Genomic DNA, 13,351 nt, shown 5'->3' on the forward strand with positions numbered 1-13,351 from the left:
TAATTTATTATAGTTGGGCCATTTTAGTTGGACTACTTTAATATGAGCCTTGTACTAATCTTTAAACAAAGCTTATAACATGGTTTTCTTATTAAAACTAAAACTTTTCAAACTATTTTCATTAGTTTTCCTTTATTACTATTCATTCAAAGAAAAATTAGATGGGTTATCATTCATATGAAGAAAGTTTGTAAAGCAAATAGTGTTATTACAATAATCTTTTGCCTATAAAATGAGAGCATAACGAGGAAGAAAGAAAGGAGAAAGAAAATAAGAGAAGGAGAAGAAGAATAAGAGAAAGAAGAGAGATACATAATAAAATACCAGTGAGCTGGGCTAGAGAGAAGAAAGAAAATAGTGAAAGTTATATTTATACTCCTATTATTTCACATAATAAAAGAAAGTACTACTGCTGCCCCGAGGACGTAGGCACACTTGCCGAACGTTGTAAATATTATGTCTTATTTACTTTATGTTTCACTGCACACATACCGTCAATTTTATAACACGTTATCAGCACGAGAAGTTCTTGTGTCAATGGAAAGCACAACGCTATAAATCCGGTGAAGCACTACCTACCTCTCAGCTCTGTCAGCTAGAATCTCGCAGATAAGAAAATCTTTTTATTTCATCTTTATATCTCTTTATAACTAATTTTCTTAAAGTAAATGTACATTTGGTTATATAATTACTATCATTATTATTAACAGAAAATCTGATAGCCATGTAAACAGCCTCTGATCTCCAACTTGCTGACCTTGGATTGAGATACTTCCTTCTTGAAAGTTGTTCGTCCGCCCAGTACCTATAACATATCAAAATTTTATAAAATTCCATCTGTGCAATCATCGCAGATGTCTGAAACATCAACCTAATTTCCAATTACGCAGAAAATTGAACAGCCATCTTATGAGTACCAAAACTCCATTTTCAGTAGCTCAGATTGAAACTGTTTCTTTAGGAAAGTTGTTCGGTATACTCTTATCCATATTATACTAAATTTTGAGTTAAATCTAATGGTTTAATCTTCTCATAAGTTGTAGATACTACTCTTGACTCCAAAACCTATGGGAACCTTTTCGACTTTTTCGAAACTCACCAAAGAAGGAACACCAATTGGGACTTATTGTTACTATTACTTCCAAAGTAACTAAAAGGATTTAGAACTGTGAAATGAAAATAAAATAAAAAAGATGAAACAAAAGAAAGTAGCAGACAAAGAAAAAGAAAAAAAATGAGATGGAGACTTAATCATTGCCTTTTCTGTTTTGGCATATTTATGTGTATGGTGTTGGTTTAAAGCCATATCACAAGTTCTATTTATTTAAAGCAATTTATTTACAGTGAGTGGAGTTATTATCCTTTACTTTAAGCTTTAATATTTATGTGAATGGTGCTGAATCAAAGCCATTGTCACAAACTTTATTTGCTTAAAAAGCAATTTATTTAACATGGCTAGAATTACAGCCTATTGCTTTAATTTATTTAGTGTACTACATTTTATGATGAGTATATAAAAGAACTCGAAGTTCTTTGATCATATTAGAACTTGAAGTTCTTGATCCTCATCATATAAATGATTAGACTTGAAGTTCCACCATTAAAAAAATCGGACCCAAAGTTCCTCGATCAAATTTAAACCTGAAGTTTTTTAATCAACTAAGAGAGCAGCAATTCCTCAATTAAATTAAAATGACGGTCATAAGTGCCTCGGTCCACAAACTATTACATGAAGGCCAAAAGTTCCTTGATTCATGTAAATGAGGACCATAAGTTCCTTAATCCATGTACAAATTAAGTATGTGTATGAATTCCAAAAATATAAACCTAAAGGTTCTAATGATGTCGATTTTGAGAATAAATTTCGAGTACATATGAATAATATTTTGACCTAAAGTTCAAAATATGAATAATGTTAAGAACTTGAAGTTCTAACATTTTGTGTAGACATATGTTATATGTGGAATGAGTTAATGATCGCAATTTCCATCATATCTGAATTTCTTCCTCTTGGGAATAAGAAAATGGTGAACTTAGTGAAACTCGATTATGTGACGATCGAAAACTTACACAAGAGATACTTTCATGAATTCGTAATGCTCAAGAACTCATGTGGGAGGGGCCGCGATGGGGTGGCCTGTGCGGGAAGACGACTTTGACGACAAAGGTGATAAAGGTAAAGGAGTATCCGGGTTGATGAGTCAAAATGTTGGATTGTAACCAAAGAAACGGGAGTTTCAAGCTGATGTTTACGGAGGTAATCAGATATACTTGGTTGTCGAATTGGGGCTGCTGAGTGTGCTTTTTGTTTTTTGGAGTGGGGGTGTGGGGTGGCTTTAGAAGAATGAGGGACAAAGCTGGAATTTTTGAGAAAGTTTTTTAATGTGAGGTGTTTTCATAAAATTGTGGGGTGTGTATAAAATAACCCTTTTAGAAACCAACTATGATAAAAAGATAATACTTGGATACTCACTAGTAAGTTTTTTACGTACTCACTTTTTGATTTGGTCCAATATAAAAATATCATGTGTTTCTTGTTTTTAAAGTCCAAGAAAAATTAAATAACATATATATATATATATATATATATATTTTAAACAATAAAACATGTGTTATAATATCATCGGACAAAAAAAAAAATAAGCACTCAAGTATTACCCGTGATAGAAATCCTTTAAATTATATTAATCAAAATATTGCTCGAATAAAAATCAATCTTAGTTTCTTATAAAGAGTTTGACCTGTTATGTGGAAAAAAAAAGAAAAGGCAATGCTATGCCAACTTTCATTTTGTCATCAACACTTCTTGTACATGTATTTTAAAATAGTAAAATTATTATATTTAGTGTATAATGATAAATTGGAAGTGTGAATAGAAATTACGGAAAAGAATATCTGAATTGATATCTCTAATTTCTTCCGTGAGACGAAAGCACCGCAATGCAGTGCCATCAATTCATTCATCATACACGTATACTTGTCAGTGGTATACTCATGTTGCGTTTATTAATAACATCATGTACTTTAGTAATTATTACGATATCAATTATTGTAATTTTTGAGAGATACTCTTATCACTAATTCACTACGCGGCAAACCCATATTAAACGGAAGAGTGAATAAGTAGTGATTGGTCGAGTGTCGCCGTTGAAACTATGAATTAGTTTGCATGAATCTCTCCTAATTTTCATCCAAGGGGTCCTTGCTTTTTAGTGGTAATGATTGGACCTATAGTTTTTCCTCACATTTTAAATTGACACCACATATTTTGGGAATATTGGGCCGGACAGACAACACAAGCTCAACTTTTGTTGAAAGAAGCCGAAATCTGTGATTGTTTTTCATTATTTGCCCCTCGGATATATAGAGAAGAAGAAACACACGACGTACAGCACTCTCTGGGATAAACACTTATGACTCGTTTACTAATCCGTAATCAGACTGAGAGGAATTGAATTGAGAATGAATTAGAATGATGAGGTTTTTTTTTTAATTAAAGTCAGATTGTTGTTTAAGTTGTTTACAAACATTATCGACAAGTAAAATATTCATTCTAAATATGCAAAAATTAAAACTTCGGCGGTATATAACTAAAACAGAAGAACCGTTCGACATATAAAATAACCAAAATTGACTAACGATTTTACCTTTTAGAAACCCTTCTCTAGGGTAACACAATGCCAACACAAAATAAGGATAGGATGAATTTGCAAATCAATAACACAAACCCCTTAGGCGATGAAGGACGAAACTAATCAACCTCCATACCAGAGATGGCTTCATCTAAAATCGCCTGAAGCTCCCTCGCTCTTTGTCTAGTCAGCGCAACACAGTCCTGCAACCACAGAGAGTACTCCTTGTAAGAATCTGGATCATGACTTAACAGGTATTTTTGACAGGCCATCTCTTATTAAACTTAATCTTAGTTAATTATTACTCCGCTACACTAACATCTTTCTGCATATTCACAAACTGGTGCAAATATGTGAACAAATAAATTATAATTCACCAAGATAGTTTTCAGGACAAGGAATCAAGTTTCAGAACTGCTAACATTTTGATTAAGTTGCAAACCATTTGAAAAGTAGAACCTTTTTCCCTCGAAGTTCCAGTTTTCAGAGGTTACAAAGTTTCACAATATTGGTTCAAACAGCAAAAAGGGTGAAATTTTGATGACAAAATCAGTTTTAACAACCTTGGATGTAACATGAACACGACAATCCATTCACATATACTTTTTCTCTACTTTCAGCTATCACTGTTGAGCAGATAGAATGCAGTAACAGATTTTGAATTGTAATCGTAACCTCCTACAAAGTTTGAATTGTGGGGTAGCATCAAATTAATAACTTTAGGGTCAACACTAAGTAACTAACCTGGATAACTGAGGTATAGGCAAGAACTGGTCCACCGGGCTTGTAAAGAGACACAAGTTGACCGGATGAATCCAAAACCACAGTTACAAGAGTTTCCATGATGGACTCTTCCTCTGCTGTAGGGTCAGCCAAGATGTATTTCTTATGAAGTATGCACGTCAATGAAAATGGAATACTGCTTAGTGTGAGTTTCCTCTTCCCGTTATTGACTGCCTCCTTCCCACCTTGTTCCTCAAACATAACTACTACTTTTCCTTCATCATTCATCGAAACTACCGGAATCTGCACTGCAAGGCATGGAAGTAATAAGACAAAGATGCTGCAGCACAACACAATTTCAGCATTGAAATTATAATTCTAAGCATAACACCCACAGCAGAAATGACTGCACTCTAATCCTATGCTACAATTTTATGCATTTGTATTTTGCTCAACTAAATGATTTTACAAAGACTGGAATCCCATCATTTCATCCCATCCCAATTGCATCACTCAGCAATGTCACCTCTTTGCTCATTTGTACTTCCATTTGCATAATTTCCTTTCCTAAAACCCCCCGAACTTAAACTTCTGTGTCGAGAATACCGTGAGGGTACCCATCCTTTTGACAGCAGTATAAATGTCAAAATGAAATGGCATAGTAGGGAAAATCCAACCAAACTATGGGTACAGTTTCAAATAAAACTTGAATTAAATATAGGAGAACACAAGATGTGTACAAGTTGGATTCATCTACCCTACAAATCAATTGTAGTTTTATATATTAATGGACAAACAACATAAGCTTCACCAGAATTTGGTTAAGTTCCAGCTTTTTAAATATATATCTTTTCCTTCTTTCTTCCATGCATACATTTTCATACATTTAGTCGGGTACAATAGTACACAATTTGAATAATATACTTGCTCTAGAGTGCATATCTGGAGTAGGTCGGGCAACTAAGTGATCCCATATGCTGTTTTATGTAGCCAGCACATTACACAGGGATTGTACAGAATACCAAATGATGAGATGGTTGTAACACTTACAGTGAGAAAAGGCAGCAACTGCTGACAGCAAAGCTGCATCGAAAAGAGCACCATCAGCATCCAAACAATATATGTCCTGCATGAGACAAATCAGACATTACTTCATAATATATATCCTACAATGACAAAAAAAAAAAGCCATAATAATTGACGACTATGATTTTCCAGGTTTCAAAGTAAATACCAAGTAGGCCATCCAAGCAGCTTTTCCACTGATTAAGGATAGCTCCTTCAAATTAACCATGCCAGAACTGCAACAAACGAAGACAACTGGTAAATTCCCAAATGAAAATATCAAATGAAGCATCAGATATTTTAACCGTAAATAGGATACTGATACCAGCATAAAATGTTCTGAATTCAAGCACAAAAATCAATTCAACTAAAGCCAGTATAGACAAGTTGATTTCAACATCCAATATTCCTTTTAAAATTGTTATTTGGGATCCTCAACAGTAGAACTACTTTCGTAAGGTAACAATCGCTTAGTACTCTATAAGATTATGGCCTCAGGTGAATTCATTAAGTACTCAAGTAATGGACACTAAGAGATGAGACTTGGATGAACTGATAAAATAGAAGCACTCCTACAAGCAATAGGAATTGACACACAAGTAACCCACCTCTTATATTAATATGAACAGATCATTCAAAAGAAAACTGATATCACTGAGAAGTTCAACTAAAGAAACTTTAGGTAGAACTGAGAAATGAAAAACAACTAGACTGACAATTCACTTGCCTTAAAATAGTGTCAGATAGCTGCTTTGACACAACCGGTGCTGCATCAGCGGGCCTGCCAGGCCTAACAGTTGGAGAACAAATTGGAGGCATGTGGAAATCAATTGCTGAAAATAGAAAAGTTTTTAAGAGTGGACAATCTGTTAACTAGAAGAGAACAAAATCACATAAAGTTCAAGGAAGAGAAGAAATACAACTTAGCGAGTTGTGCACACTAACCTATGCAGCCTTCATCTGGTGACTCTGTTGGAGGGGTCATGACTTCCATTTTTATTGCAGCGAGCATTGTCTGAATCCAAAAATCCTCATCAGTCACACGACTGTATATTTCATTTAAATATCGAAAACAAACACACATAGTTAGATAGTGATAAGCAATTACAGTTGAACCAATCTTTACTAATGCTGACCCATCAGCGGATGCAACTGCACCTACATTAAAACAGGAAAGGGTTCAGTTTACATGGTTAAATAAACTTGAGGGTTGCATAAACCAAGTTAAAACAAAGTAAGGAATAGAGAATCCATGATATTGATTCTAATGCACGCTTTAGCTAACCAAGGGCTGAAGAAGTCTCTCTAGCTTCGGTTAGTGACCTGCCATCAGGGCGTGTAGATTTAACAAAATGGCTCTCATAAAACTGAAGAGGAAATAGACGTCTGAAAGCATCCCCGTCCATTTCGGACAGCAAATCCCCAGAACCATCAGGAAGCCCCATTGTCTCTTCTTCGTCTAGTTTCCTAACTATGCTCCTTGCCTTACAAAAGCAAAAGATGCATACTTTCAGCATAAAACCAAAATAAGAATTCAACCACAAAGATAAAAAGAACAAACATTCATTGAATTTTCGATACAAAGCTACAACAAATTATCCATACAAACTTCTGTTTCCATATTCGAGAGACACCCATATTAACATTAACAAACACAGTAAAATCAAGAAGGTTTATTAAAACAGTGAACTTTAGCAGTATTGAAGATTGGAAGGGGGGAGGAAGAACCCCGTTTTCGAATTTCACAAAAAGGAACAAAACCCGGTAATGAAAAACCATTTGTAAGTTTCCTTCTCGAAAATAATACCTGACCCAGACAGAATTTCACATTCGTTGCTTACTATGAATGCAACACCAACATCGGTTGTTTCAAAATTCAAATAACACACACAGCCCCTAGTTGTTTGTACCTTTCCAGTTTCCAGTAGAAAGACTATATAACTATATAAATATATATATATATATGAAAAATTGATTTCAGAAAGACCAGAATCTCAAAAGCGTTTCCCTTTCTAGCATCCCACGAAAAAATGAAACTAAAATCCCAAGAAAAAAAAAACAGAAATAATAGATTGAATGTGGTGCAACAGAGAGTTTGCATGTGTTTCTATGATCGAATTGAAGTTTTAGGCATTCAAGAGAAAGACAGAGAGTGATCATACCTGGGTGAAGCTTCGTAGTTCAGAGAAAGAGAGAGAGAGAGAGAGAGAGAGAGAGAGAGAGGCTGTGCAGTGGACGGGTCAAATAAATGGGTTAGGTTTGGATTAAGTATACCCGTTTGAAGTTCGGTTACGGGTTTACATAACCCGTACCCGCCACGACCCGCTACTTTTGTTGTTTTTAGTGTTTCAATGATGATTTTGGTGTAAATTACATTTTTGCATCTTTAAAGTTTATAATAGGGTAAATTATATTTTACCTCATCAAGTTTGCGGTCGATTTTAATTTCTTACAATATCTTTAAAACATTTCAATTTCATACATTTACTTATCATTTTATTTCAATTTCATACATCCATTAGAAAATCTGTTAAGTAAAGCGTTAAGTGATGACATGGCAAATATGGGACCCACATTTATGCTGATGTGGCTGCCAAATATGTGCCACGTGATAAAAATAATAATTTTTATGCATTTAAAATTAATAATATTTACCCTATTAAAAAAAACAAACAAACCCATAAACCTAAAACCCCCGACCCACCTCCATCTTCTCCACTCTCTTCACCTCCCCTCCCATCCAAAAACTCACCCCATCCCACCCCACCCCACCTCCCCCACAACCCCACACCCCACCCCCCACCCTCACCTCCCCCACAACCCCCCACCCCACCCCTTATCGTGCACACCCCTCACCTGGTGCTCCAGAATCGGCGATTTCTCCTCCATTGCGAACGCCCTGCACGCCATGGATAGATCTGGCCAGCTCAACGCCTGGTGCGTCATGCTCAATGCCATTTTCTTTGTAGCCAAACAGAAATTAAGCCCCAAAGGTGAGAAAAAAAAAATTGAATTCAAAAGTTCAAATTTTTTACAAAAAGTTTATGAATTTATCACCTCTACCTTTTCCTTATGGAGATTCAGATTCTCTTTCCATTCAGTGAGCTTTTCTTAATTTTGAATTTTCATATCGTTGTTTTTGGGTGGGGTGGGGGAGGTGGACGTGGAGGTGGGGGTGGGGTGGGATGGGGTGTGTTTTTGGATGGGATGGGAGGTGAAGAGAGTGGAGGAGATGGAGGTGGGTCGGGGGTTTTGGGTTTGTTTGTTTGTTTGTTATTATTTTTTTTAAGGGTAAATATTATTATATTTTAAATGCATAAAAAATATTATTTTTGCCACATGACACATATTTGGCAACCACATCAGCATAAATGTGGATCTCATATTTGTCATGTCATCACTTAATGGTTTACTTAACAGATTTTCTAATGGATGTATGAAATTAAAATAAAATAATAAGTAAATGTATGAAATTGAAATGTTTTAATGATGTTATAAAGAATTGAAATCGACCACAAAAGGGGTAAAATGTAATTTATCCTTTACAATATGTTACAATTTGGCCCAATTCTTTCAGTAAGTTACAAATTGTTAAATGATTGCCCCTTCATGCCCACCTACCAAGTTAATTGTTATTTATTCATGTTACACTATGAGCTTTTGTATTTTTTGCTTACATCTCTTTCTATATCTAGATTATTAATCTTTACAATTAAGGAAGAAAGGGTTTAGGGTTTTTTTTCAGTTAAACAATAGATTTTGTTAGATTAGATGTTATATTAGCCACCGATAGGATTTGAACCCACGTCGTCATGTAAGGACTCAACACATTTCCACTATTATGGTAAAGGGCCACTTGTAGCGAAAAGATTTAGATTAAGTTTAATAAAACTCTTAAGCTATCCTGTGCTTCAGTAATTGAAACAACTAAAAATCGTAAGATCATATGACAATACCGAAAAAAGAGCAACAATTGACGTGTAAACAAAAGCAATTTACTACTTGACCATGATACTGGTGGCCATTAAGGGTGCGTTTGTTGCACCGGACTATCTCGGACTGAACTAGCTTCAGGGACTAAGCTGGACTGGCTTAGACTAAACTAACCTGGACTAACTTAGTGAAGCGTTTATGGCAGTGTCGGACTAAAAACATGATAATTAATAAATTCGAATATTATATTATTTAATCCCTTTTTATTAATATTTTATTATTAATTATCTCTTCATTTTTTTGTCTGAAAACTTTCCTCTTCAAAAACCAATTCCACAATTTGAGACCAAAATTTGAGATCAAATCAAAACAACTCCAATTCCACAATTGCAGAGTGTCTCGTCGTCGAAATAGTGTCTCAAAACCAACTATAATTCCGCAAATCATAGTCTCTCAGGCTGCTACCTCCATCTTCTTTGCTGGTCCCAGCGTCCTAGCATCTTAGGCGGCAATCCCAAGCCGCTTCGTCGTCTCCATCGTCGTCGTGGATGCCGGCGTTCTTGGCTTTTCAGATTCCTCCATCGCAATCATGTTCCTCACCCACTACTGGGTTCACAAAGATCTCGTGATTTGGGTTTCAACGAAACCATCTGCATTGATATGTGCCCACGACGGTCGGAGGTAGTAGAGGTTATGGGCCTTGTCAGAGGAGGAATAGGTGGAAGATTGGTAGAGAAGGAAGACGGAAGAGGGGACTCTAGGACTTAGACGAGGAGAAGACGACATAGAAGGAGACGGTCTTAACAGTCCGACCGAAATTGGGGATCTTCGTGAAGAACACCTAGAGAGGTATATAATCCGAGCGAGTCCGACCTAAGCTTATTAAACCTAATCCTTGTCCAGACCAAACAAGGGACTACAATAGCAATTAGTCTAGTCCAGTTTAGTCCCCCCTAATCCGGTTAAACAAACACACCCTAAAATCGTGTGTTTAACTTCTTTTTATGCACTTCCAATAGCCTTGAGTGGGCTTTGGATAAGCATCCAGTTTCATAAAGCTAATGTATTTTACTAACCCCCCCCCCAAAAAAAAATCATTATCTCAATATCTATATTTTTTTAGCCAAATTTTTTTCGTGATCCCTATGGTGACACGCCACTTTCGATGTAACCTTCGTGGTGAAAAAACTTTTAATTAAACTCTCGTGGTGGGCCTTGTTAGCAATTGAGGTCGAAATCCAAACTTCTGTTAATCTTCCATTAAATAAACTCACATGACTATCACATTGAGGGTCAAATTCGTCATTTCAATCCAATTTACATCCTATTTTATGGACATCTAGTATGAGTTAGGGTTTAATTGAAATTAGATTTTATAGAAGAAAAAAAAGGCTTGAACGCGAAGAGTGAAACTAAACTCGTAAAATCACTTCAATGGCTAGAAGAAGAGGTAAAGGTGAAGTCGCACCTAATTTCTTAGGTATGATTTAATTTTGTTTGGAAATCCTAATACTTCTAATAAACCATTGTATATTTTTCAATGCCAACACATCTTTAATCATGAGTTAGAGTCGTAGTCTTACTTGAATTTTCATTCTTGTATCACTTTGGATATGTTTTTCACAATGGGCTTGGCTTGATCTGCAATTTGACTAGGTTAACAGGATTTGAGGTGATGGTTAATGACGGTGGAGGTCGACTAGTGGCTATGGTGGTGGCTGGGAGCCTGAGATGAGATACGGGGACTGTTGAGTTTTTTTATCTTCACAAGTTTCTTTATTTGTAATTTTATTTTAATTCAATCATGTTTTTGTTCTTTTATTTTCCAAAATAAATAAACTTAATTTTGACCGATCCACATATGATAGTCACATGATTTTATTTAACTAAAGACTAACTGAACTTTGGATTTGGACCTTAATTGTTAATAGAGCTCACCACGAAAGTTTAATTAATAGCTTTTTCATGACAATGGTCACATTGAAAGTGACATGTCACCACAGGGACTACAAAAAAAAAATTGGCCTTTTTTTTTTCAATTATCCCAATATCTTATTCACTTATTCCTATAATTGACCAAACTCAACAACATTAAGGATGTAGAAGGAAAGTAAGCCTGTTTGGTACTTAAGCTCAATTTTTCCCACGAATAAAACTTTTAGGGAGAGAGAGAAAAAAGAGCATAGAGTTAAATGTTAATCAAATTTGATTCTTTGAAAGGTGTAAAATGTAATTTTTTTAAATGATACCAAAGAGAGAGAAGAGAGAGAAGTAAGGCTGTGGAGTGAGCGGATAAAATGCAGTTTATTTTAGTTGTTATTTTCTTGAGTGATACTCGAACGAGCTTACATGATCACCTATACATGAAACAAAATCCATCTCTTTCTATATCTAGAGACTAGATTGTTAATATTTTTGCATTTATCAATTTATTGTTCATTGTTATGACTCCAGGCAAATAAAAGATGGGACAAGTACGTGCAAATAGGGGTGGGTTCAAAATCTTGAAAACCGGAAAAAAATAAAACCAATGCCCAAAAAAACCAAACCAAACTTAGAAAGCTGAACCGAAATTGATTAGTTCGGTTTCGATTTTGGTGATCCGAAAATCGAACAGAACCTAAACCGAACCAATATATATCAAACGACAAATATTTTTACACTTCTTTTTAGCCATTGGATTTTATAACATCCAAAGGTCTTAATTAAGAGTGATGCGAAGGGTTTTGAACATTAAATGATGTGGATTATAATTAATAATATAAATAATAAATAAAACTAAAAATAAAAATAATAAAAACTGGAAGAAAAAATAAGAAAGAACCGTAAGCATTCGAACTTCAAAGTTAGGGGGAGGGTAAGAGACCTCCATTGCACTACTGCACATGGATCTTCTCATGGTCTTTTTTTCCTGATCTTTGGTAAAAAAAAAAAAAACCCTTCCTGATCTCTTTACTCTAGAAACCCATGTGTTATTACCATTTATCAGGAGATATGTTTTCCCGTTCAGATTGTTCTTATGCTTGGCCAATGAGGGAAAAAATCATTTTCCACAACCTAATTTATCACTCAAAGATATCAGGAATGAAGAATTAGTGTTTCGAGTTCGATAGCTTGATACGCTTTGTGTGATTCTTAATTTTATATCAATCAAATCAAATCAACATGGAGTGAAGACGATGGATTTTATCATCTCCTTCTTACATTCGTGGTCAGCCCCTATTCTTGAATTTCAACGTTGTTTTGATTATTATTTTTTTAAAGTTTAAATCTATTAGTTGATTCTTATTCATAATATATAATTGTTTATTTATTAATTATAATCCACATCATCATCCATGTCACTTAACGTTTAAAATTTTCAACATAATTTTTAATAAGACCATTGAATATTATAAAATCTAAAGGCTAAAAAAAGAGTAAATATATTGGTCAAATTATTTGTCCCTTAATCATATCCAAGGTATAAAATATCGATGATATCGGAAATATCGGTAGTCCAAAAACACAGAAATTTCGATGGAAATATTGGGATATTATCGATATCTATAAAAATTGAATAAAAACCACGGAAATTGTAAGAAAAACTTGGAAATTTTTATTGAAACTTTGCAAGATGTTTATTTAGTCAATTATCTATTAGTTTATCACAAAAAAATTGGAAGAAAATGCATTGCATGATGGATTTAACTGATTTAAGTTGATTATATAGCGAGCTGGTAAACATTATGAGTGTTGAAAATATGTAGTAATTAATGAAAGAAGTTTAAACACACCATAATCATTTATATATAATGAATTAGTACAATATTTTTCACTTTATACATTGCATGGTAAGATACATAAGTGACTTAATACCACATAGAGTTCCTATCAAGGTCTAAAATATCGATGATATCGGAAATATCGGTAGTCCAAAAACACGGAAATTTCGATGGAAATATCGGGATAATATCGATATTTTAGACCTTGTTTCATATCCATATATATTATATATT

At 34.6% G+C, this 13,351-nt stretch overlaps 1 protein-coding gene and 1 long non-coding RNA gene across 3 annotated transcripts; one reads left to right on the forward strand and one right to left on the reverse strand.

Moving 5' to 3' along the window:
• Positions 1-3,560: 3,560 nt before the first annotated feature.
• LOC103456285 (uncharacterized) lies at positions 3,561-7,715 on the reverse strand. Of its 2 annotated transcripts, none has more exons than XM_070809848.1 (9): positions 7,583-7,715; positions 6,706-6,904; positions 6,529-6,572; positions 6,366-6,435; positions 6,148-6,253; positions 5,590-5,656; positions 5,406-5,481; positions 4,377-4,663; positions 3,561-3,835 (listed from the first exon to the last, which is right to left on the reverse strand). In XM_070809848.1, exons 2-9 carry the CDS (start codon positions 6,863-6,865, stop codon positions 3,752-3,754), a joined length of 894 nt encoding a protein of 297 aa, XP_070665949.1. In that variant the 5' UTR covers positions 6,866-6,904; positions 7,583-7,715; the 3' UTR covers positions 3,561-3,751. The 2 variants fall into 2 exon arrangements, with proteins under 2 accessions (XP_070665949.1, XP_008394199.2); XM_008395977.4 differs by having other exon boundaries at positions 6,529-6,578.
• Positions 7,716-8,273: 558 nt separating this feature from the next.
• LOC114820137 (uncharacterized) lies at positions 8,274-11,211 on the forward strand. Its single transcript, XR_003767533.2, has 2 exons — positions 8,274-8,413; positions 11,010-11,211. It is a non-coding gene; the product is annotated as an uncharacterized lncRNA (long non-coding RNA).
• The last annotated feature ends 2,140 nt before the right edge of the window (positions 11,212-13,351 follow it).

This window comes from Malus domestica, chromosome 12 (assembly GCF_042453785.1).
Source record: "Malus domestica chromosome 12, GDT2T_hap1".
Classification (NCBI taxonomy): Eukaryota; Viridiplantae; Streptophyta; class Magnoliopsida; order Rosales; family Rosaceae; genus Malus; species Malus domestica.

Excerpts from the sequence above, each read along its gene's own strand:
- LOC103456285 (XM_008395977.4), bottom strand. The coding sequence starts at position 6,865 with ATGGGGCTTCCTGATGGTTCTGGGGATTTGCTGTCCGAAATGGACGGG. Across the intron at positions 6,254-6,365 it reads ACCAGATGAAGGCTGCATAG|CAATTGATTTCCACATGCCT; the intron begins GTTAGTGTGCAC and ends TTCTATTTTCAG. Across the intron at positions 5,482-5,589 it reads CTGCTTGGATGGCCTACTTG|GACATATATTGTTTGGATGC; the intron begins GTATTTACTTTG and ends TGTCTCATGCAG.